The sequence below is a fragment of the Buteo buteo genome, chromosome 9, assembly GCF_964188355.1.
Source record: "Buteo buteo chromosome 9, bButBut1.hap1.1, whole genome shotgun sequence".
Classification (NCBI taxonomy): Eukaryota; Metazoa; Chordata; class Aves; order Accipitriformes; family Accipitridae; genus Buteo; species Buteo buteo.
This window is the reverse complement of record NC_134179.1, coordinates 41,486,142-41,508,308: the sequence shown is the minus strand read 5'-3', so window position 1 is coordinate 41,508,308 and position 22,167 is coordinate 41,486,142. Positions and strand designations below refer to the sequence as shown.

The window sequence follows — 22,167 nt, the reverse complement described above, 5'->3', positions numbered from 1 at the left end:
GGAGCGGAGGGTGGAGCCTGCCATATTACCAGATCCAGGAGCTGTGACATTCAGTCTCGCAGAGAGACGGAGCCCATCGGCGCTGAGCAGGGACAGCGAGGCTTGGAGGGGGGACAGCCAGAGCCGGGTGGGCATGGGGAGTGGGTCAGGGTCACCCGAGTGGGACTGAGCACCCACTGCGGGAAAGGGTCCCGGAGGGAGCCAGGAGTAGGACAGGGCTGGGAAGGAGCAGCGAAGCGGGGTTAAGGGGAGAAGGGTGCTGGGTCACCCCTTGGAGCTGGGGTCCTGATGCAGCCCCCCACCCTCAGGGCCATGCAGGAGGAGCTGGGCTGTCCCCAGCCCCTCGGGGACTAATCTGGGACACCCGTGGACGGGACAGCAGAGGGGTGCTTCCAGCTATGGGAGGCCCATGGCAGCCCCCCGGCACCTGCGTGCTGCTGGTCCTGCTGCTCGCACTCCCGATGCTTCGGGTAAGTGTCCCTGGGGAGGATGGGACCGCGGTGGGCAGAGGGTGGGCAATAAGCACGGTGGTCCCCTGCCTGGGACAGCCACTTCGGGGTCCGGCCAGCCCTGGGGAGCAGCATGCCTGCGGTCCTGGTCAGCGGTCAGGTCTCCCCCAGTACGTCTCCATCCCCGTCCCCATCCCTCGTGCTGCCCGACCCAGGGGCGATGCCAAGCCGCAGCCCTGCGAGCTGCCGGTGCCGCTGCACCCACCCAGGTGCTTTCATCGCAGCTTCGGGGGGAGGATTTGCTGATATGCAGCTTAGGGATGGGCAGGGAGGGAGGTGGGCGATGCCGGGACCCCACTGTGATCCCGGGGACTGGGACAGTGCTCGGGGTCCGGCCAGGGCAGCCAGCAAAGCTCCCATGGGATTCGGCTCCAGGGGCTCCCATCCCCAGGGAGGATGACCCTGTTCTGCTTTGGTTTGGGGACAGTCCCCACCATCCTCACGTGGGTCCTGGTGGGGACTTTGCTCACATCGTCTTACACGCCTCGAAGGAGCCCCAAACCCCAAGGGCCTGGGTGAGCATCCACAGGCGCGAAGGTTGGGATGGCTGGAGGGTGCAGGAGGCAAGGACTATGCGTGGGGTGCTCCCCATCCCCGGGCAGACCCATGGGGACGGCTGGCACCGAGCCCCCGCTGAAATGGGGGTGGACACGGAGCAGTTGCGTTGCTGGAGCAAAGCGCGGTGAGTCTGGCAGCCACGCCGGCAAACCCATCCTGAACTTGTCAAATTGCTTCGGCAGCAAATGCTGGCGGGTGGAGGGCTCCGGCAGGAGAGGGTTTCGGCTCGGCGTTTCTTTACAAAGCCTTTAGGATTTCTCCCGGCGCTGCTTTGCTCTGCAAGTTCTTTAGCTAACATGGAGGCTTTGAATAATGGAAAGGAAAAGAAAATTAAAAGAAAGGGTGGGGGGGAAGGAAGGAAAAAAGGAAAGGAAAAAGAAAGGGAAGGAAAAAGAAAGGGAAGGGAAGGGAAGGGAAGGGAAGGGAAGGGAAGGGAAGGGAAGGGAAGGGAAGGGAAGGGGAAAGGAGAAAGGAAAGAAAGGAAGAAAGAAAGAAAAGAAAGAAAGAGAAAGAAAGAAGGAAAGAAGGAAAGAAGGAAAGAAGGAAAGAAGGAAAGAAGGAAAGAAGGAAAGAAAGAAAGAAAGAAAGAAAGAAAGAAAGAAAGAAAGGAAGAAGAAAGGAAGGAAGGAAGAAAGAAAGGAAGAAAGAAAGGAAGGAGAGGGAAAGGGGAAAGAGCAGGGAAAGCAAGCAGGGCTGGGGGAGTGCTGGAGGCTTTGAGGGCTTTATAAGGAGAGTGATGGCATCAGGCCCTTTCCCAGTTGGGGAAACTGAGGCATGGCAAGGAGTTGCATGCCCTGAAGCAAGCTCTGAAGGGACCGCTGCAGATTACCTGCTCCAATGCTCCAGCAGCCAGGTTGCATTGCCATAAACAATAAAAAACAGCAGCTTTGCAGCTAAAAGGGGCTGCAGCACCTCTGCCAGGTCCAGGGTCTTCATCACTATATTGAAGTAGTGTGCTTTCTCCGTGCTGTGCCCAGCAGCTGCCACCAAAATGCATTTTGCAGACAGGGAATTTCCTTGTAAATCTTGTGTTCAGCAGGAAAAGGAAACAAAATCTCCTGGGGGAAGTGAAGGGACCCCAGAGGAGTGGCTGCATGGTGGCCAGGACAGGGCAGGGAAGGACAGGGCTCAGCCAAGCAATGCTTTAATGCCCCACACTTACCTCCACTTGCCCACTCTCATCCCTCTATTTCTCCAGCTTTTATATCTCTGTCCACACACCTAAAACCATCAGCAACCTAATCCCATGTCTCGGCCCAAAAACTCTGCCCCAAACATGTCCTGTGTCTGGGTGCTGCAGCCCCCACCGCATCGCCCCATGGGCATGGATGCTTGGAAATAGGCATGGATGCTTGGGATTGGGCATGCAAAATTCATGGCCTGCTCTCAGTACAGCCTCAATCTGCTGGCTCTCCAGCTGGAAGCCAAGGGGGCAAACCCCAAAAGCCGGAATTCCCAGGCAGCCCTATTCCAGGGTGCTGAGCCACTACATCCCTTGCATTTTTGGGAGCTGCGAGGTCAGGGCGTACTCCTTGGTGTTTCAGCACTTCCGCTGCCAAACCCAAAAGCTTTAAGGAGGTCAGCACGCCTGTTTTGCAGCATCTCCCCAAATTGCTGGGGAACAGGAGAAAGTTGAACTCCAACGGCCGTTGCCGATGCCTTCAGTTAAAATACACCAGCCTGAACGTGAGCAAAACCCACGTGAGCAAAACCCAGCTGGCAAAGGAAGGATTAGACATGCCCGAATAGGTGGGTTTTTTTAAATCTCTAATTACATGGTTTCCTTGCTCAGGCTTTGAACGTGCTCGCCTCTGCCCTGCTGATGGGGTCAGCCCCTCCGTCTTTAAGATTAGCTCCTCTGCATGGCGCTTGTGTCTTGGCGAAGCAGTGCCCTTAAGCATCACACGCTTTCGGAGGGAATTAGAAATAATTGCGGTGGTTCTTTATGGTGTTTACAAGGCAAACAGTAGAAAGCTAAGGAAATGTCAGGGTCCAAAAGCACAGTTACATAGATAGGCTCTCCTGGGGCTGGCTGCAGCAGAAATAGTGAATATTGGCTGTTGCCCTGCCTGCTCAGGTCTTTTAATGCCCGGCATCCTACTGTCTGCCCTTTCCCCCCTCCCCAAGGTGCGAGCGACACATCCTGACTGCTCCGTCGTCCTCTATTTCCAAGAGCAAGAAGCTGAATGTCTGGAGATTATCAGGAGTGAAAGCCAAACGCCAGGCCCCCTCAGGCAGCAAGGTGAGTGCGAGCTGCCCACCATGCACGGTGCTCATCTCCCTCAGGAGGAGGGGGAGGATTTGCTAAGGGGGTCTTTGGAGGATGATCCACGGTAGGGGGGTTGCAGAGCGCACATGGATGCAGAAAAGCAGGTATTTTCAAGAAAATAGAGAGTAGCACCAAGGCAAAGGCTAAGGAGCATCCCTGGAGAGCCCTAAAAGATGTTGCTGCAGGAAGAGAGGGGGGCTGAGATTGCAGCCAGCGGGTACGGGTGGGCTGAGGGGTGCAAACAACCACAGGGGCTGCATCCCCCCAGATTCAGGGCATATGGCAATGACAGTGTGGTCCGTGCCCCAAGCAGAGCCTCCTGCTCCACTCCTGTCCTCCCTGCATCAATGCTCCAGGGCCAGGCAGGGCTGCAGGCATGGGCAATGCAGAGCTGTGGCCATCAGCACGAGTGTTGTGTAGTGCATGTCACCACTTCATGCCTTCTTGCCTTCCTAATTCAGTTAGTTTTAATGCTAAACATGTTTTGAACAACTTAATTTTTACATATCCGGGACTTTTAAAGCAATTAACTAATTGAAAAGCAGTTTTAAAGCGCTGCTTTTGTACATTTTTTTTAAATTGCAATTCAATTTCCATCCAAAAGCAGCTTGGCTCAAATTCTGGGTAAAAATTATCACCTAGTGAATAAGAAATGCGTCATTCAATGAGTTTCATCTAATACAAATGTAAAAATGAAGCATCTCAATAAATGCATGTTAAGGTGCATAATTGCTTAAGTAACTGTGCAGAGATATAACGTATCAGCCAGCTTAGCAGAGAAAAGCCAAGTTGATTGGAAAAGGTCCATTTTTCAGCCCAGATTATGCCAGCCAGGGGGAAGGAATCTCACTCTAGGAAAATAACCAAGACGCATGAATGCATAATTAAAATCAGTATTTAATCCCAAGTTTCCTGCTTGACTGCTGCCTCCGCTGCCCACCTGAACTAAATTTATCCCTTCCCCCTTGCTTCCTTGTGCCAGCCTGGGAAGGGTCCCGCAGAGAGCGTGGCACGAAGTGACGATGGAGGGGAAGGCTCAGATGCCCTGGACTTGGTGGCAATATAGCATGAAGGAATAGAACAGGGACCTCAGGCTTCAGCATCCTGCTGGGGAACCCTCTGTGGGGCCCTAAAACTGGTTCAAGATCATGTTTGCAGTGCTTTCTCTTCCAAGCCTGCTCGGGTGCTCGCAGCGTTTACTGCTCTGGAATAGCTGGCAAGAAATAACCTGCTGGTGAGGCTCAGCTGATCTCTTTTGGAGGTCTCCAGGTACCAGTTAGAGCAGCAAGAAATAGGGAGGCAGCCCTGGCAGGTCTGCATATAATGAACCAGTAGAAATGCTGAGCAGGAACTTCCCATCAAACTGCATTTTGAGGGAAAAAATGCTCTTTTCAGCCATTATCAAGGAGAACGTCATGAGGATATTGTTGATCTTGGGGACGTTTCAGCCCTCCGCTGGGAAAATTGGAATAAAGAAGGTTGCTTTGGATCAATCCAAACCAAACACCTCGGTCTGCTGGGCTACACCGGCTGGGAGCCCAGGGACAGGGGACAGCGTGGGGATGGGGTGGCCCCTGGGGACTAACAATGGAGGGACACTGAAGAAACAGCTCCTTGCTTGCAAGGTGGGCAATGAGACACGTTGCCAGCTCCTTTGCTCATGTTTTTTTGCCCTGTCCCCCCAGAAGTTGCCTCCATCACCTCTTCACCATAGGAGGGTTGTTCCCATTTTGCACACCTCTAAGAAATGAGGGGGTTTTTAGAGGCTGCAGCAGCCTGGGAGAGGGAAACAGAGTGGGAAAGGGGACTTAAACCTTTTCTCCCCATCCAAATAGAGGGATGACTTTATTCCCTGGGATTGCACTGCAGAGCTGTGTGAATCCCAGCTCAATCCCTGGGCCATGGGCTGCTCCTCTGTCTCCCAACCAAATGGTCCCACAGCACTCACTGTGCTGGAATAGCTCATTCATACAGCGAGAGATGTATTTATATGCAGCAGGATGGCTCTGCCATACAGACACATCCAGATATTTTGCTCAGACCCCAAGAAATGAAGCAACCGCTCTCAGCGATGGTCCCAATAGCTGTGCTCGGTTCACCTATGCTCCAGAGCAAAAATTAAGATGTACCTTGGCATTGTAATGACAGCCCTGCAAATCCCTCCAAGCCTGGCCAGACACCTACAGACCGCTTTGCTGAAATCAGAGAAAACTAATTAGACTTGTCTGAGAGCACATTCCCTGACTGGGAATAGATGTGGCTCCAGGTTAATAATGTATATTTACAAGGTTAATAATGTATATGTGCAAGGAGGACAGCTGTCCTGGAAGTGTGATGTCTACGTCTCATACCAGTGTGCTGCAGTAATAATTCTTCAAGGCCCCTCGTCTGCTCGGCCGTGCTCGTTTCCAAGGCAATTGGAGAGTCATTTAAAGACAAAACTTAGTGGGAGAGAATGAAGCAAAGCACGTTAAGCTAGTTGCTCTCCAGCAAGTCTTGCGGTGCTTTCTCCTGTCCTCCTCCTTCAGGCTGGAGAGATGTCCCAAGCTGGGCCACCAAGCTGGGTGCAGAAATCCAGCATAAACCTGCATTATTTTAGATGCCACCAGGAAAGTCCCAGCCCTTCCCACACCCTTGTCCCCCAGGGCCTTCCCGCAAGAGCTCTGGGTCTGATGCAGCCCCAGAAAATAGCAGGTCCTGTCTTGCCATGGGGCTAAAAGGAGATCTCAGGGCTGGGGGAGATCGTTCCCAGAACCAAAGCCAGGATGCTCCTAATTCCTGAGGGGTACGGCATGCCCCTCTAGATCGGGTGACGGCTGGCTGCTCTCCACTCTCCTGTTACATCCACGCAGCCGTGCCTGCTGTGGGCTATGCTGGAGACCAGGGGGCTCTGTGTGTCCCCAGCACGTCCCTTCCCAGTGGCACTAACCATCCCGTCCCTCCCCAGGCTGCCCGACCGAGTGGGATGGAGTGAGCTGCTGGTCAGCCCTGCCCGTCGGCCAGTCCCGAGCCGTCGCCTGCCCTGACGTCCTCCATGTCTTCAAGAAGTCCAAAGGTGCAGTGCTCTGAATCCAGCCCGCACCACTCATCCCCTGGGACTGAGGGCTGAGCTGCACCCACCCCTGCCTGCCTGGGATCCTTGTGCCACCCCAGCCCTTGCCCTGTGGTCCCACAGCTCCTGCCCCATCCAAACCCTTGGCATATACTGCAACCCAAGCAGGGGACACGCAAAAGCAGAGATGCAGGGTGCTGTCATGCTGGGAAAGTCCCCAAACCCTTTCATCACCCAGTACCAAGCATCCTCTGTGGGTAGAGGTCTTGGGGACCTCATCCTCCAACTGGGTGACACCAGGACAGTCCCTTAGATGCTCAGTGCCCTCCTTTCCCTGTCCGCACACCAGCCTAATGCTCCTGACCTGCTTGGCACCACTCCAAGCCACACAGACAAAAAGTGCAGCGTAAGATCATGATTATTTCAAGGCCGGGTGCTCTCCCGGGGTGGGTGCCACTGCCAGGGAAGCCGCTGCCTTCATCCATCCTGGATGCAGAGGAATGTGAAGGAGAGCACCTGACTGGCCCCTATGGCATCTGAGCACTTCCTTGGCTGGGTGTAATTGAAAAGGTGATGGAGGGTTGGTAAATGCTTGCTTTAGGGCAGAAACAGCTCAGGAGAGGCTTGATGAAGCCCTCGCAGGATGAGAGAGAGCCCTTTTAGCCTTAATTCCCCCCCACTGTAGGGGTTCACGCTTGCTTTCACATCCTGCCCTGCGATGTCCTGGCACCTCCAGGCACAGCACCAGAGGGGCAGAGATGCGATTGGATGGGAGGGATGGGGCAGCCAGGCCATTCAGGTACCATGCTGCTTTCACAGCCAGGATGCTGGTGCTGGGATTTAGGCACCATCCTGGAGAACAGGGTGCCGTCCCTGGGCTGGACATTTTGGGCGTGCTGATGCAGAGGTGATGCCCATGGCTCTCATGAGATCCCTTCTTGTTGCTGCAGTGCTGATCCGGAGGAACTGTACCGAGTCGGGATGGAGCTTCCCCAGCCCTCCCTACTACAACGCCTGCGAGCTGGAGGCCATTGGCAGCAATAATGACACCGAGGCCAAGGCAAGTGGGTCCCCCGGGGGCCATGGGACACCCTCCCTAGCATCACCCTACCCCATGTTGACCCATGTCGTTGGGCAATGAAACATGAAGATGGTCTTGGGGATATCTCGTTGGCCTCATCCTTGTTGCTGGGCTGCCTGGAGGGATCTGAGCTTGGCTGGGCACAAACCCAGCCTGGGCAAGGGCTGGGGCATCGCCCTGCCACCTCCCTGCCCACTGCAGACCAGCACCTCCCAGCCCATGCTGCCTCACTCCGCTGGTGCTTTCCCTTCCAGAAAGGCTATTTTGTCACCATGAAGGTGCTTTACACCTGCGGCTACTCCACGTCCCTGGCAGCCCTGTTGTTGGCCATCGGCATCTTCTCCTGCTTCAGGTAGGGCTCGGTCCTGGCTGCTCCATGGGCTGCAGCTGGAGGAAAGCAGGGTAAATCCTGAGCAGGGTAAATCCCCTCCCAGAGCAGCCAAGGTCCATCCCTGCCAACGCAGATAACCAGGGAGGCTTGAGACAAACTGCAGCATTGTCCTTTCCTGCTGACACACAGACTTTAAACCCCCAGGTTGCCCTTTCAAGCTTTGGTTTTGCAGACCTCACTGTGCTGCAGAAGAATGCTCTCTGGAGGTGGCTGGAGGATGTTCCCCAGCACACCTTGTCCCCAGGCAGCAGCCTCGAGCACAGCACAACCCTACCCTTCATGATTTCAGAGCAGGAAAACCTCCTCCAGGGCTTCATGCTTGACCACCACCAACACATGGTCCCCCGGGCTGCGGTCCACCCAGGGAAGTGGCTCCTGAAGGAGAAGCTTCTCTGCCCATCTGCTCTCTCTCCTCCTCCCTCGGCACAGAGCATCTTTCTCCCGTAGGAAGCTGCACTGCACCAGGAACTCCATTCACATCCACTTCTTCACATCCTTCATACTTCGCGGGGCTGCCGTGTTCATCAAGGATGCCGTCCTCTTCTCGGATGAGTCCATCGACCACTGCACGATGTCGACGGTAAGGTGCTGAGCCCCAGCACGATGCAGGAGCGGGCACCATGTGCTGATCTGGAGGGGTCTAGCTGAATTTGCAATGGATTTAGCACTGCAAAGAGGAGGGAGAGAGAGGCTGTGAACCTGGGGAGGAAAGGCTGGCTTGGGTGGACTTTAGGAGGTTCACAATAGCATCTCTGCATGGGCCCTGTCTGCAGAGAACATGTTCTGCCCTCAAAGCTCTCCCTGGTCTCAGAGATAGTCTCCTGGTAGGGCTAAACCCCAGCAGCACCATGTATAAGCAAACAGGGCTTGCTCTGCTGGATGCGCAGATTTGGGGTTGTCAACAGAAAGAGAAACCCCTGCGTGCAGCCCAGACACAACACTGTGGACACCAGCAGACACAGGTTTCTAAAGGTCCTGCAATAACAGCCTGCGGTCACCTGCCCATGCTGCGCAGGCAGAGCAGAAAATGCTACAGGTGACATGCGGGACTGGTGCAGCATCCCTGGGGCTGCACTGAAAGACCATCTCAGGGCTCCTCAGGTGGACGGATGGGGAGGTGGACCGTCCCCTGCCTGATGCCAGCCAGCACTGTTGAGCCTTTCCCCCTCCTCATCCTCACAGGTGAACTGCAAAGCAGCCATCGCCTTCTTCCAGTACTCAGTCCTGGCCAACTTCTACTGGCTGTTGGTGGAGGGCATGTACCTGCAGACCCTGCTGCTGCTCACCTTCACCTCCGACAAGAGGTACATCTGGTGGTACATCCTCATCGGCTGGGGTGAGTGCAGGGTCCCCTGGCACATCAACCCCCCTCCAGTGAGGTCCCTTTGTCACAGACTGGGGGTAGGCACCACTTCCAGGAATCGCTGCTCCGAAATCTGCCTGGCTGCATGGTGCTCCCCATGGCTACTCTTGGCACGTGCCCTCAACCCAACATCTCTCTGCATGGTGTCGTGGAGCTGGCTGGACAGCATGGTCTGATCCTTGCCCTCGTGGCATGTGTGCAGAATTACTCAAAGGGGAAAATGCTTGCTAACACCAACAAAAGATCCTTTGCAGCATCTGCTGCCAACCCATCCTGAACGTGGTCAGGATGGGACAGAGACAGGTCCTTCCTTCTTCCAACATCCTTCTGGGGCTGGAAACGCCCATCCCGGCTGCCCAGGTTAGATGTAAGAGCACACAGAGGGGCAGGAGGGTGGCCAGGAGGTGACACACATCACCTTCAGTGGGCACCATCTCCTTTTAAAACCTGGAGAAGGGGAAAGGCTGTCACCTTCCTGCCACCTCCAGAGCCCCAGACCTGACCCAGGCACGTGTTTCTGGGGACAAAGGATGGGGGGGAGGTCTGGGGGCTCCCCAGAGACCTGGGATGACTCTGCATCCCTGCCTGGGTCCTGTCATTGCAGGCGTCCCCATGCTTACAGTCTGCGTATGGGTGGTCACCAGGCTGCAGTACGACAACCACGGGTAAGAGCGCCCACCCCTCGTCTTTCCCCAGGCCAACTTGGCCACATGTGCCCCACGCACGTCCCATGGGACAAACCTCTTGCATGGGAGGCTTAGGAAGGGAGAAGTGGGGCAGCACTTTATTTTAATGCGATTTCTATTTTCTGGTGGGGCCCAAAGACTCCCTTGCTATGGCAGGGCCCCGTTGCAAGAGACGCTGTGCAAATGGGGCAGGGGGCTGGGACGGGTGGTAGGGCAGGACCTGGGCTAAGAGAGTGCAAGTGGGTGGCAGAGCCATTTGTCCTCTCCCATAGGTGCTGGGATGACTACACCAGTCTCTACTGGTGGGTGATCAAGGCTCCCATCCTCCTGGCTATATTTGTGAGTATGTCCCCTGAGCAACCCAGCCCCAGAGCTGGGATCCCTCATGGACAGGGGGACCCAACCAGGGGTCTGTGCAGAGCCTGAGACATGTCTTCCCGTGGCAGGTGAACTTCCTTATCTTCCTCAATGTCACCAGGATGTTAGCACAGAAGATCCGGTCCCCGGACATCAGCAAAAACTACAAGCAGCAGTACATGTAAGGGCTAGCTCAGGCAAGGGGGAGCTCCCCTCACCCCAGTTTCTAGGGGTACCCAGGGCAGCAGAGACCCTTTCCTGGAGGAGCACAGAGGAGGACATCCTTGGAGCCTCCAAGACCTGCCTTTCATGGAAAACCTATTTTGGGTTAAGACCAAGCTCTTGGGAAGGGCTCGTCTTGCAGGGCAGCAGGACCATCACCTGCACCCAGGTCCCCGCTCATGCCACCACTCTCCGCAGGAGGCTGACGAAGTCCACGCTGCTCCTTATCCCTCTCTTCGGGGTGCACTACGTGGTGTTCGCGCTCTTCCCTGAGCACATCGGTGTGGACGCCCGGCTGTACTTCGAGCTGGTCCTTGGCTCATACCAGGTACAGACTGGGGGAGATGGGTAGGCAAAATCCCCATGTACCCATCCTGTCCCATCCCAAGATCACACCAGAAGACCCTGGGATGTGCTGCTGGGGCTTTGCACTCTTTTGGGAGCTGCCTGTGTCCCAGGCACCCCTCAAACACCAGGGACAAAGCGCAAGGGTTGGGGTCGGCTGAACAACTTGCACAGATCCCATACCTCTACTGCCCGTGCAGTGGGGTAAGGGGTGTAGGAGGGTGCTAAATGCAGGCAGCAGATGAGCATGGAGGGGTCCAGCCCCTTTCCTTGGGTGAATTTTGCTTTTTCTGTTCTTTTCAGGGGTTCCTGGTGGCTCTGCTGTACTGCTTCCTGAATGGGGAGGTGAGTGTCTGTCATGAAATGTGTGGTTTGGACCACTTAATGTCGTTAAAAGAGTGGTTTGGACCCCCCAGCACCAACCCCCTGGGCACCACAGCCACACATGTGGGCACACAGACACCCCCAAGGGTGCACCTTAATGAGCATTGCATGCACACAGCCATGCATGTGTGCACACATGGGCATGCAGACGTGCATGGGGGTCCCCACCCTCTTGCACCCCAAATCCCTTGTTGGGTGCAGCTCCTGCCCCTCCAGCAGGTGCTGGTGGGTGCCCCTGGGTGCCAGCACCGGTCCGTGGTGTCGGTTCAGGTCCAGGCTGAGATCAAGAGGAACTGGGGCAAGTGGCAGTCATCCATGGAGAGCAACGTCTTCAACCTGGCGACCCAAGACTTCACAGCGTGACGAGAACAGCGTTTGGGGAGAAATACTTCCCCGAGGATGGTGGTGGTGGTGTAGCTCCACAGCTATGGTCCCAGAAACACAATAAGAAGGGTTTTGTAGGTTCTGGGTCTGGCGTTCTCAGAGGGTGGTGTGAAGGGCTGTTGGGAAAGGTTCTGCCTGCTCGGGTGCTGGCAGCTCTCATGGATCCATGATGGTGTCTCACCTGCCCAAAGCTCCCTTCATGGTTTGGTCAGTATCTTAGGCAAAGGGAAAAGAGCTTCTCCGCCTTTTCTGCCCCAGGACTGGGTAGGAAACACAAATATCATTTCACAAAGGACATCTGGCATTTTTCATTCAGCACTGGAGTGAAAACTGAAGTGGCCCCAACGCTGAGGGGTTTTTTTCCCCTCCTTTGGTTTACAAAACCATTTCCCTTATGGGAAGATGCCTAGATACAGCCCCCAGGAGCCATTCTGAGGGTGGGAGAAGCAAATACAGAGACAGGCAAAAACTGACAGCTCTCTATGTGAGACTCTTGATGGTCTCATGACTCAGATCCTCCCCTGCTTTCCAAAATGTTTCCATTTCTCCCTGCCCCTTGCTTCAGCTGTGCTCCGTGCTGGGAAAGACAGTCCATCATCCTTGCCATGCCTGCTCGTAGGGGCTCTGCACCTCTCCCAGGGGCTTTGTACCAGAGAGATAGGGTGGTTTGCAAGCAGTGGGACTCACCTGTCTTCACTGAGGACTCATTTGCCTGGAACTAGCGAGGTTTTTGCCAATAAAATCTTGTTCTGAAATTCAGCATCACTTTTCAGAGGTTTGGTTTGCTCTACAAACCCAGGTAACTTGGTACCAGGCTTGCTGGAGGGTGAAAACCCTGCCGGTATCTGTAATGCCTGGAAATATTCCCTGGGGTAGAAATACCTGTTTGTTTCTCTGCCTGGTGAAGCAGCCAGGCTTTGGGCATGGAGAGGAGATGGAGGAGGAAGGTGAGGAAGACCACAAGCTGGGTGTATCATGGTCTGTCCCAGAGGTGCTGGGGTGCCGTGTCCCCTCCGGGTCGGAGCTGCCACCACCACGCCGCAGCCTGGCCCCGTTTTCCCCCATGAGCATCCTTCACTCTGCCTGGGCTGAGCTCCTGCCTTGGCAAACGCTGTCTCCAGGACCAAGAAAGGCCTCAAATTCTCTTTCCCCAAACCTCCTGGCCTCTCCCAGCTGCACCATGTTCCTGAGACCTGAGCCACCCGATCTCAGCAGAGCTCCTCACACTTCCCGAGTTCCAATTTCTCCATGTAGCCACATGTCCTTCCTTAAATAAAACACATGTGTTGGCCCTTTTCCAGACTGCAGGATCTCTAGAGATCCCGTCTGGTCTCACAAATTGGTGTTGAGAGGCAAACAAAGCCCCAGACTTGATTTGAGGTGAGATGGAAGATGTTCTGTTCAACAACCCCCTGGGCCAGCAACATCCTGTGTCACTGGCCAGGAAACCTCTGAGGAGCATGGCAGCCGTCAAATAAATGCCTGCCTGCAGCCACGAAGAGACCACAGGTGAATAAACATCTCTCTCTATCATTAGCGAGGAAGATGCTGTTTCGGCAGGGATGTGAGGCAGACGGCGGCAGCAGATTGCACCAGGGCTGGGGATGCTCGGTGGGAATATCACAGTTGCCATAAAGCATTGAAAAGCACTGAGTTTTGCATGTATTTTCAGCTGCAAATGGGCCTTTCTGGGTGCTAAACCTGCACCCCAAGTGACCCGCTGGGGTTTGCTGAGCTTCAACCCCGTAGCCTCCACGGTGCGTGGCAGAGCCTGCAAAGGTAGGAGCCCACTGTGGGTGCAGGAGAGCTGACGTGCCGCCGCTGCGGGGACTGCGCATCACCTTCAGTCTGCAGGAAAGGTTTTCAGAAGGGTTTGCTGCATCTCTAGCCTGGACCATGCCCTACAGCCGTGTATTTGGGGTAGCTAAGCCTAGGCAGAGCAGAGCCAGGTTTTCCCCATCTCCCCTCCAGCATGACCCAGGGTACCACAGTAGCCCAGCATCCCCATCACCCCCCCTGTCCTGGGGGTCCCTTGTCGTCCCCTCAGGCAGAGGGGGGTCCGGAGGAAGGGGGGGTGTTTTGCCTGGAGCCGGTGGGTGGCACTGCGGCCCCGCAGCACCGCCTCGGGCACTGACATCGGATCCGGGGTGTCAGCCCTGGAGCACACAGGGTCCCCACGCAGACCGCCCGGACACAGGCTCAGCCGGCGTGGAGGGACCCCGGCAGGTCCCAGGGCCACCCCATGACTCTACCCGGTCCCCTGAGAGCACCCAGGGAGTAAGGTAAGGGGGCCACGCTGCTTCGGGGGAGCGTGCACCCAGCCCTGCACTTGTCCCAAGGCTCCAGCAAGAACTGGGAGCCCCCAGGGTCCCCCTAGTCAGCCCTGGCCAGGTGAGGGTTAATCAGCAATGGGGATGGGAATAAGGTTCAGGGCTGGAAGAGCTGTTGCCTGTTGCTTCTTTCCCTGCCTGCATCCCCTGCTCCTCCGGGGGCTGCCAGGCCACCCTGCTTGGGTGCCGAGGGTGCCCCGATGCCTGTGCTTGCACCCACTCCTTCATCCCTGCTCCGGGATGTTCCAGGTTCTGCGGCTTGGGGAATTCACCCTGCAAATGTCCCCTCCCCATGCCCTGGCTGGCTGGGGCAGCTTGTTTCCACCCTGCTCTGTGCAGGCAGCTCTGACTCCACCAGAGCTTTGCCCCACAGAGCTGCAATAGATGCAGGCAGCCCCACGGCAGGGCAAGTGCCTGGCAGAGCAGGAGGGTCAGGATGCATCCAGCACCGGCAGCTTTGGGGGAAGGTGCAAGCGAAGGCACCTCAAACACCCCAGGGTCTCGCAGGCTGTGCCGAGCATTGCCCTTATCCCACCCTGTCACCCCAAGGACATGGTTTTCGCAGCCAAATTAGTGTTGCGAGTACCCCTGGGTACCCGAAGCTCCCATTCCCATTCAGATTTAGCTGGTTTTGCAGGCAGAGCTGTACCCTTGTGCCTGCCCAGTGCCCAACTGGGCACCCCGGGGTGCCCCTGGCTTCCAGAAGGGCAGGAGCCATGTCCTGGGGTTTCCACCCTCACGTGCCTCACCCCAGGTTTGCTCTAGGCTATAGGCAAAGCAAAAAAAGACCAGTGCAGCTTGCACAGGTTTCCCAGCAGTGACAAGGCTGGGTTTGGGGCAGCTGGCAGCTGATGGGACCCGCCGAGCATCCCCTGAATTTCCTGCTGTGACCAACTGAGCAAGTGGAAAGTCCCCACAGGCACAGCAGGAGGACGTCCCTGTCCCTGCCCTCCTCACCAGCCAAAACCACTAACTGCCAGATGCACGGGAAATGCTCTTTGCCCGTGGGTACAGGCTGTTGCTTTGCTGCTGAGCTTCCGATGAGCTCCCAGTGCTCTCTGCCCTGGTTGTAGCAATCCCCTGGGAGCTAACATGGGGCTCTTCACTCCCTCTTTCCCTTGGCTTTAGCGGCTCTGAGCCCAGCCTGAGCTCCAAGTCAGCAAAAAGAGCCCTGGGGTTGTTTTTTAGTTGAAAAAAATCAGTGTTATGCTTCCCAAAGCACACTTTCGGCATCTCCTGCGCAGAGCCAATCCTCTGTCCCGTGCGGCACGACCTCTCCCCCAAGAGCTGAAGCCGGTCTCCTGGGCTGCCTTATTTTTGTAGTCTTGAACAGAAAAGGAAAATTATTGAGTGAGAAGCAGAATTGAGCCAAGGAACTTCACTTCCCAGCTCCCTGGGTGCTCAGGTCTACAGTCTTGGCCCTGTTTTTATTGATTGCATGGGATGCCGGCAAGCACAAGGAGCCCCACGGGTGAGGAGCTGGAGGCAGGGAAAGGCAAATTGCCATGGGAACGTGCCAGCAAGGGATGCCAGGCTGGGAAGGGCAGGTGCTTCAGCTCCAATAAAGCCCACGCCGGCATGGGAAAGTTGCTACAGGGTATTTTGGGACCGGATGAGCAGCAGAAAAGTTGCACAGAGCCGGTGGTGTTGGAGAGATGATGAGTCCCCTCTGACCAGGCTGGGTGCTGGGGTGGTTGGTTCACTCCCAACGCAGCCCTGTGCACCCCAAAAGGGGTGAGCCCTGCAAGCTGGACACCCCTCCACCCTCTCCTCCTAACCCTGGGTGCCCTCTGTGCGCCTTACACACCCATACAACTACACAGGCACGCAAACAGCACCCAAAGGCCCCGTCAGGATGTACAAGAGGGGAGACAACGACACTGCGAGCCTCCCTTTTGCACCATCCCCTGCCACCCTGGTCTGGCTCAGACCCACAGGGGTCCCACCGGGCAGGGTGTGTGGCAAGGGACACGGGGTGAGGCGTGCTGGTGACGAAGTGGGGTGACCCTGCACAGCTGCTGGTCGTCCTGGCCATCGGATGCTCCTGGTGTGCAAAGAAACGTGGTGCTGGTGCAAAATTAGGCGGCAGCTGAGGGTGGATGGAGGGGGGGGGGGGGGAACGAAGCAGAAATGACAGACACCCCTCGCTTGCAAGCAAGAGGAGGAGCCGCGGCCAGGGCTGGGTGCTGCACGACAAGAATAACGCTCCCAAAGAGCCACCGGCTCGGAGACGACGTTGGCAGCGGGGTTGGCACCAACTCCCCCCACCCCCACCCCTGCAGTTGTCCAGCTGCTCTTTCCAATTGCATGTCACTTCTGGGAGATATAGATGGGGAGGTGCTGGCCAGGGACCCTTCCCACCTCCCCACGTCCCATTTGGTGCCAAAGCCAGCCCAAAGCCACCTCAACATCTGGGACACCCTCCTCCGCCGCCGCGATCGCCCCGGTTGGCCGCGTCCCCGGGCTCCGAGCATGGCCGGGGTGGCCGCGGCGCAGGGGGGGTCCGTGAACGTGGGACCCCGGGAGCGCTGGGCGATGCGGCCTCGGGGGTTAGAGGCGCCGCCAGCCCCGTGATTGGCGCGGCGGGGGACGAATGCCACAGCTGAGACGGGGCCGAGGCTACCTGAAGGACCCCGCATGTCCTCAGGTTTCACTCATGACCATCTGACAGCAGCAGCAGCTGCTCTGCCAACAGGCACTCGCTGAGCCAAAGCCTCCAGGAGTCGAAGGAGAGGGGAAATTCTGGCCCTAAAAGGTCTCTCCTTGGGATTTTGCTCTCTCCACCCAACAGTAAGTACTGGGTTCAGCCCTGGGCTGATGTCAGGCCATCGGGTAGGGTCTACGGGGTCTTGGATGTCCCTGGGTTTGTCATTCTCGCTGTGCCCGGAGCGGTGCAAGAAATGCCGGGGGCTTCACCGTCCGAGCGCCAGAGGTGGATGGGAGCAGGAGAGCCCCCGCAGTCGCTGGAGTGGTGGTTAGGGCTGTAGGCACCCGCCGGACTCCCCCGCGTGAAAAACAGCCCGGGACGGGGGGAGAAAGTCCCTGCAAAGGCACAGGCAGGGTGTGGGGACACGGGTGCCAGCAGCCACCGGACCCTCGGTGGCCACGGACCTGCCGCTGGGATGAGAGGGGATGGCGGGGGATGTGGCGGGCAACCAGTTTGTGAGCCACCTTCCCACTCGGAGGAAGGGAGCTACAGGCAGGGTTTAAAAGGCACAAGTCGCCTTTCTCCTGGCTTCTCCTCCTGGAGATCTAAATATAAACCTCAGCTTGGCCAAGCCAAGGTTGCAGGAAAGGTCTGCGGGGTGGCTTCACAGTGTCTCCTTTCAAGAAGGCGCCTGTCCCCGCAGAGCCCCTGTCCCCTGGGGGGGAGCAGAGAGGGACCCCCATGGGGAGAGGGGGAGGAGGTGGGACCCCTCTGCCATGCTGAAACAGCGGTGACGAGGGGGGGGACGGGACATGGAGGTGGGACGCCGTCATTTCCCCATTCGCACACGGGGGCCGCGGGGTGCGCACGCACAGCCAACAGTTTTGGGGTGCCGGGGAGGCAGGGTCAGCCCAATGTGGGGTTCAGAGCTCGGATCCCCCATGGGCAGTGGAGAAACTGGCAGTGCCAGGGTGGGATCTGACTCTTTTTTTGGGTGCTGAGTCCCCTCACGTGCCTGTAGTGGGTGCACAGAGCTGTGCAAAGCTCCCACCGCTCGCTGTGCGTGCAGGGACCGCTTTGCACCCCCAGTGCCATTTCGGGATTTATCCACAGGCAATCAGCCACCCCGGTCCCCCCATCCCTCGCAACAGCAACCATCCCTCTCGGCCAGATCCTGCATCGCTACTCTCTCGGTCCCCAGAGCCAGTGCTGAGTTGCAGAGTGAAGTTTGCAGATAAGCACAAGCATTTCTTCCCCTGCCCGCAGCGCTGCCGACAGAGATGTGAGGGATCAGCCTGGGCACGCAGCGAGCAAAACACACTGCAAAAGATTTAACAGCAGATGTCGACAAGGGGCAACAATTCCATAAAACCCTGGGGACAGCGGGACACCCCTCTCTGTCCTGTTATACAGGGGAGATCCTGCACATGTAGCTGATGGATTGATGCGTTGAGCGCTGGAGCTGCCTCCTCTAGTCCTTGCTAGGAAAATGCCTGGTGTTACAATGGTTCAGGAGTGAAAGGGCATATTTACAGGAACTGGTTAAAGAACACAGCGTCCAGCCTTGAGTTGACTGTGCTAATATTTAAATAACATTTTCTATTTTCCGGTGTGTGTATAAAGGTCTGGTGACCATCAGTCAGGGCAAAAGGGCCCTGTGGAGCCACTCGGGCAGCTCTATCTTCACTCGGTGGAACTTGCTGGTTTTGGGGGTAGGAAAGTGAGCGGCAGCAGGTAATGATGAGCCATCCAGCATCATTTCTGTGTTTGGCAGGTTGGACTACTGAGTTCATTTACATGGAGGCGAGGAATGGGGAGAGTGTGGTGGATGCTTTGGGGAGTTATGGGAGCAAAGACCCCAGCTGGAGCTCCGGAGATGCCGGGAAGGGTGCTCAGCCTCTGTGCCTGTCTGTCTGTCCAGCTGCCTCCCTCCTTGGTTATTTATACAACCCTTGGGAACATCTCAGCTTTGAGTCCCCCTTCTCCAGATCCAAGTGGATTTGCATGAGATCCCTTGGGAGCTGGAGGGCGAGAGTGGAGGTGTGGGGCTCAGCGCCTGGAGCTGGGCGTGAGGAGGGCTGTGATGGCTGCAGGTGCCCCGTGTTGGTCGTGGTTTGCAGGGTGTCTGGTATGGGGTATTGGGGTGCAGAGGCTGTGATGGGAAAATGGGCATTCTCCAGCCCTGGGATGCTGCAAGGGCCCCGATATTGCCAATGCCACGGGAGCATCAGGTCTGGGACCTGCTCCCAGTGCTGCTCGTTGGTGATCCCTACGTGAGCCGGTGGGGTTGCATCTCTCCTGGCATCCCTATAGCAGGTCATTACAGCCCCACGCCATCCTCCCTTCCCCCACACTGTCCCCTCGCTGCCTTCGCAGCGCTGCTCAGATCTTTTCTAAGCCTGACATGAGAGCTGCTGGCAGGGAGGAGCAGGAGCTTTGGATGACACCCGAGTGGAGGCAGTGGGCAGTGGGCAAGCACAGGGTCCCCGCTTTAACCCTTCCCCACCTGCCTGAGCCTCCACCGTGGCCAAAGCCCCCCCCAAATAAACCCAAGCAGCCATTCGCCCCGGTGTCCCCTTTCTAGCAATCCCCTCCCGGGGCTCAGTAGGGACAGCGGGATGGAAAGGAGGTGGGGATGGGGTGGTACCCCCCCGCCGCTGCATCCCCCGGCTCCAGGCAGGAGGGGGTTAGCGCGTTGCTGCAGGATGTTGCAACCTCCTATTTCCATCTGTGGCCCGGGAGAGTATCTGAGGACTTCACAGCTTCCAGCCTATGTTTCTCACCCCCGCCTTCAAGCACACCGAGGTACCCTTGGCAGGGCTGCGGGCGAACAGGCACTGAAGTGCCAGAGTTCAAGTAAATTCAGGACAATAACAATCGGTGAATTGCATGAAATTAATTTCCACGCGACTTATGATGCTAGTGGCAGGAGTGGAGGCACCTCTGCAGGGCACGTATTTTGGGGGGGTTAGCGGTTTATGTCCCAGGGGGAGGCTGGTGCCCTCTTAGCATGTTCAGCGTGGAGGATTTGGCTCTCCAAAGGAAGCCAGCGATGACACGGGCTCGGCTGTGATTTTGCAAGGAGCTAGGGCCAGGGAGCACCATCTTGTTTGGCACGTGCAGGGCACCCATCGCGGCTGGGGCCCCGCTGAAGGTGCTGCTGCAACGTACTGTGAAACACGGGATTGTGCATCACGTCCTTCTCCTCCTCGGTGTAAATCCCCCAACTGCCGGCACAGCGCTCGGCTCACGGGTGTCCTTGTCCCAAAGTGCATCGCAAGGCGGCGGGGGGGGCTGGGGGGGGGGCTGGCTGCTGCCAGGAAAGGGGCTGGAGAACCTTTGGAGACCTCTTGGTCTGCCCGAGAAAGGCAGCATCTAGCAGGCAGAAAGCAGCAGAGCAGCATCATTCCATAGCAGTGAACTCATTCAACGTGTGCTTAAAATCAAGCACGCACTTTTGCATTTGGCCCGTACAACCATAGCAGCATCGCTCTTGCTGTGGGTGGCCTGTGGGTAACACACAGGGAGTGACCTTGGCTGGTCTGGACCACCCTGAGGGACCACGACGGCACCTGAAGAGCATGAACTTGCTGCAGCATCTCAGTCCCCCTGGTCTGGCTGGGAAAAGGATCCACCAGCGCTGGGGTTGCTTTGGCGTTGTTTTCCAAGGGCTTTCAACAGACCATCAACTTTGCTCAGTATCGGGCAAATTGCAGGCAGCGTAGCTTCATCCGGCTCCCCGGGATGACGGATGCTGCTTGGAAGCATCCCGCATTCCTGCCAGTACAGTTGGCTTGGGCCACACTTCAGGCAAAGCAACAAACACACCCAGAGGAGGGTAAAAAACCACAGTGGTGACAGGAGTCGGCACGGGAGGACATGTCGCTAACGGGACACAGCGGTGCTCGCTGGGCTTGGCGGGCGAGAGGCTGGTGTTTGAGCCGCATAGCCCATGGGACTTACCCAGCCAAGTGCTTAAAAAAACTCAGAAATTCAAAGAATAATGCTGGAAAATGAAGAATTGATTTTTTTTGTCACTCCAAGTCTTCCAAGCCCACTGCTATTAGAAAATAGAGTGGGGAAAAGGATTGGGGTGACTCTCTCAATTTTTTTATTGGTGTTACTTTCTTTTCATGAAACCTTAGCACCACCTGCCTTGAAAACAGGGCAGCCTAAAAACAGAGCGAGTTTATGGCGGGCTGAGAACCTCTGCGGTGGTGGAGATCCAGCGTCCCACAGCAGTGTCATAAGAGGCATTTGTTTGCAAAAGAAAATTTTGGAGACTTCACATATCTTTCCAGATAGTCTTTGTAATGTAGTTACAGCAAAGCATTAAGGGATGACAATGTATCTGGGGATAGTAAACACCAGACTCTTAAATAGCACATTATCATGTTACAGAAAGGGACATAAACTTGTTTATAAAATGGCTAATTTTGTCTGGCACAACTGAAGGGTGTTTATCCTAGTTACTTCTAGAAACTCATATAATCTCAGAAACGCTAATGCAGCTCCAGGCCCTGCTCAGCATGCTGGTAAATCACCCATGTGCATGACTTAAAGCAAATCTCTCCACCCCCTGTGCTCTTTGTGGGCAGAAGAAAAACATTTCACATTCGATTTCCTCAATATTCCCACTTTTTTCCAAAACTCAGGGAAAATACTGTAGGAGAGAAACACCCCGTAGGACTTTTTCAAGCTGTGACATCCCAAGGACCATGCCGGAAGGATTTTTTTCTGCAACCATCAGACTTTACAACAAAGCACCGAGTCACCCCGTACACTCAAACATCACAAAAAAAATCACAAATATCCTGAAGCTCCAACAAAACCCGCGGCAGTGGATGGCACCACCGCCGCAGCACGGGGCTGACATCATCTCCTGCGTCGCAGCCTGCACCCGGTGGGGTTTGGAGCTGTTTGGGATCCCTCTGCCCTACCGGGTGCGGTGGCGGGATTTGGCCCTGCTCCTTCTCCTTTCCCCCATGGTCCCACCTCTGGGGGTGAGCAGTCGGGTGTAGAGAAGTGGGAAATGCAGAGGGTATAAGGACTGTGGTATTTAATCTTCGCCGTAAGCTCCCTGTCCTAAATGGGCATATAAATGCCATCCTGACCACACCGAGTGTCCGTGCCCTTGGGTCGGGTTTGAACCAAATACATGTTCTCCTGGCAGCGGGTCTCTTAGCACACGTGATTTGGGTTTTTTAAAACCTATTTAATGCATGCAGGGGTGGAGGGGGGACCTGCTGTGGGGGGCTTCACGGGGCATGCAGCAGGGTTGGGAGAATGAGAGCCACGTTGTGGCCCCGGGGGTCCTCCTGGGCGAACGAGATGGCAGCCACGGGGATCGGCAGCGCGGAGGACGATGGTGTTCGTAGCAGCACTTGGGATGCATGTGACTGAGAACCCATCGCTGAGCTGTGACTCATCCCCAAACCCTGCAGCCCCAGCTGGTCCCCATTGCACCATCCTGCCCCACCCTGGGTGTCCTCATGGGGATAAATAAGTGAGGGATGGAGAGGGTTGGGTTGTTCTGCATGCAGTCAGCCTCTGGGTGCTGGTTTGGGTGGAAGTGGTGTGTCCCAGGAG

General features: G+C 56.4%; 2 protein-coding genes across 4 annotated transcripts in view; both read left to right on the top strand.

The window, feature by feature from the left end:
• The first annotated feature begins 256 nt into the window (after positions 1–256).
• LOC142035054 (vasoactive intestinal polypeptide receptor 1-like) lies at positions 257–11,580 on the top strand. The gene is made up of 13 exons (XM_075036878.1): positions 257–470; positions 3,195–3,309; positions 6,284–6,391; positions 7,339–7,448; positions 7,724–7,821; positions 8,308–8,440; positions 9,043–9,196; positions 9,828–9,888; positions 10,182–10,248; positions 10,356–10,447; positions 10,687–10,816; positions 11,137–11,178; positions 11,488–11,580. The coding sequence occupies exons 1-13, from the start codon at positions 399–401 to the stop codon at positions 11,578–11,580; spliced, it is 1,275 nt and encodes a 424-aa protein (XP_074892979.1). The 5' UTR covers positions 257–398.
• Positions 11,581–13,821: 2,241 nt separating this feature from the next.
• Positions 13,822–22,167, top strand: part of SCN4A (sodium voltage-gated channel alpha subunit 4) — a 47,451-nt gene continuing 39,105 nt past the window's right edge. For 2 of the 3 annotated variants that reach the window (XM_075036220.1, XM_075036221.1), the window contains exon 1: positions 16,375–16,721. The gene's annotated coding sequence lies outside the window, so the exon portion shown is untranslated. Of the gene's footprint in view, positions 13,884–16,374; positions 16,722–22,167 lie in introns of those variants that run through there. The other variant, XM_075036222.1, reaches the window with a different exon arrangement.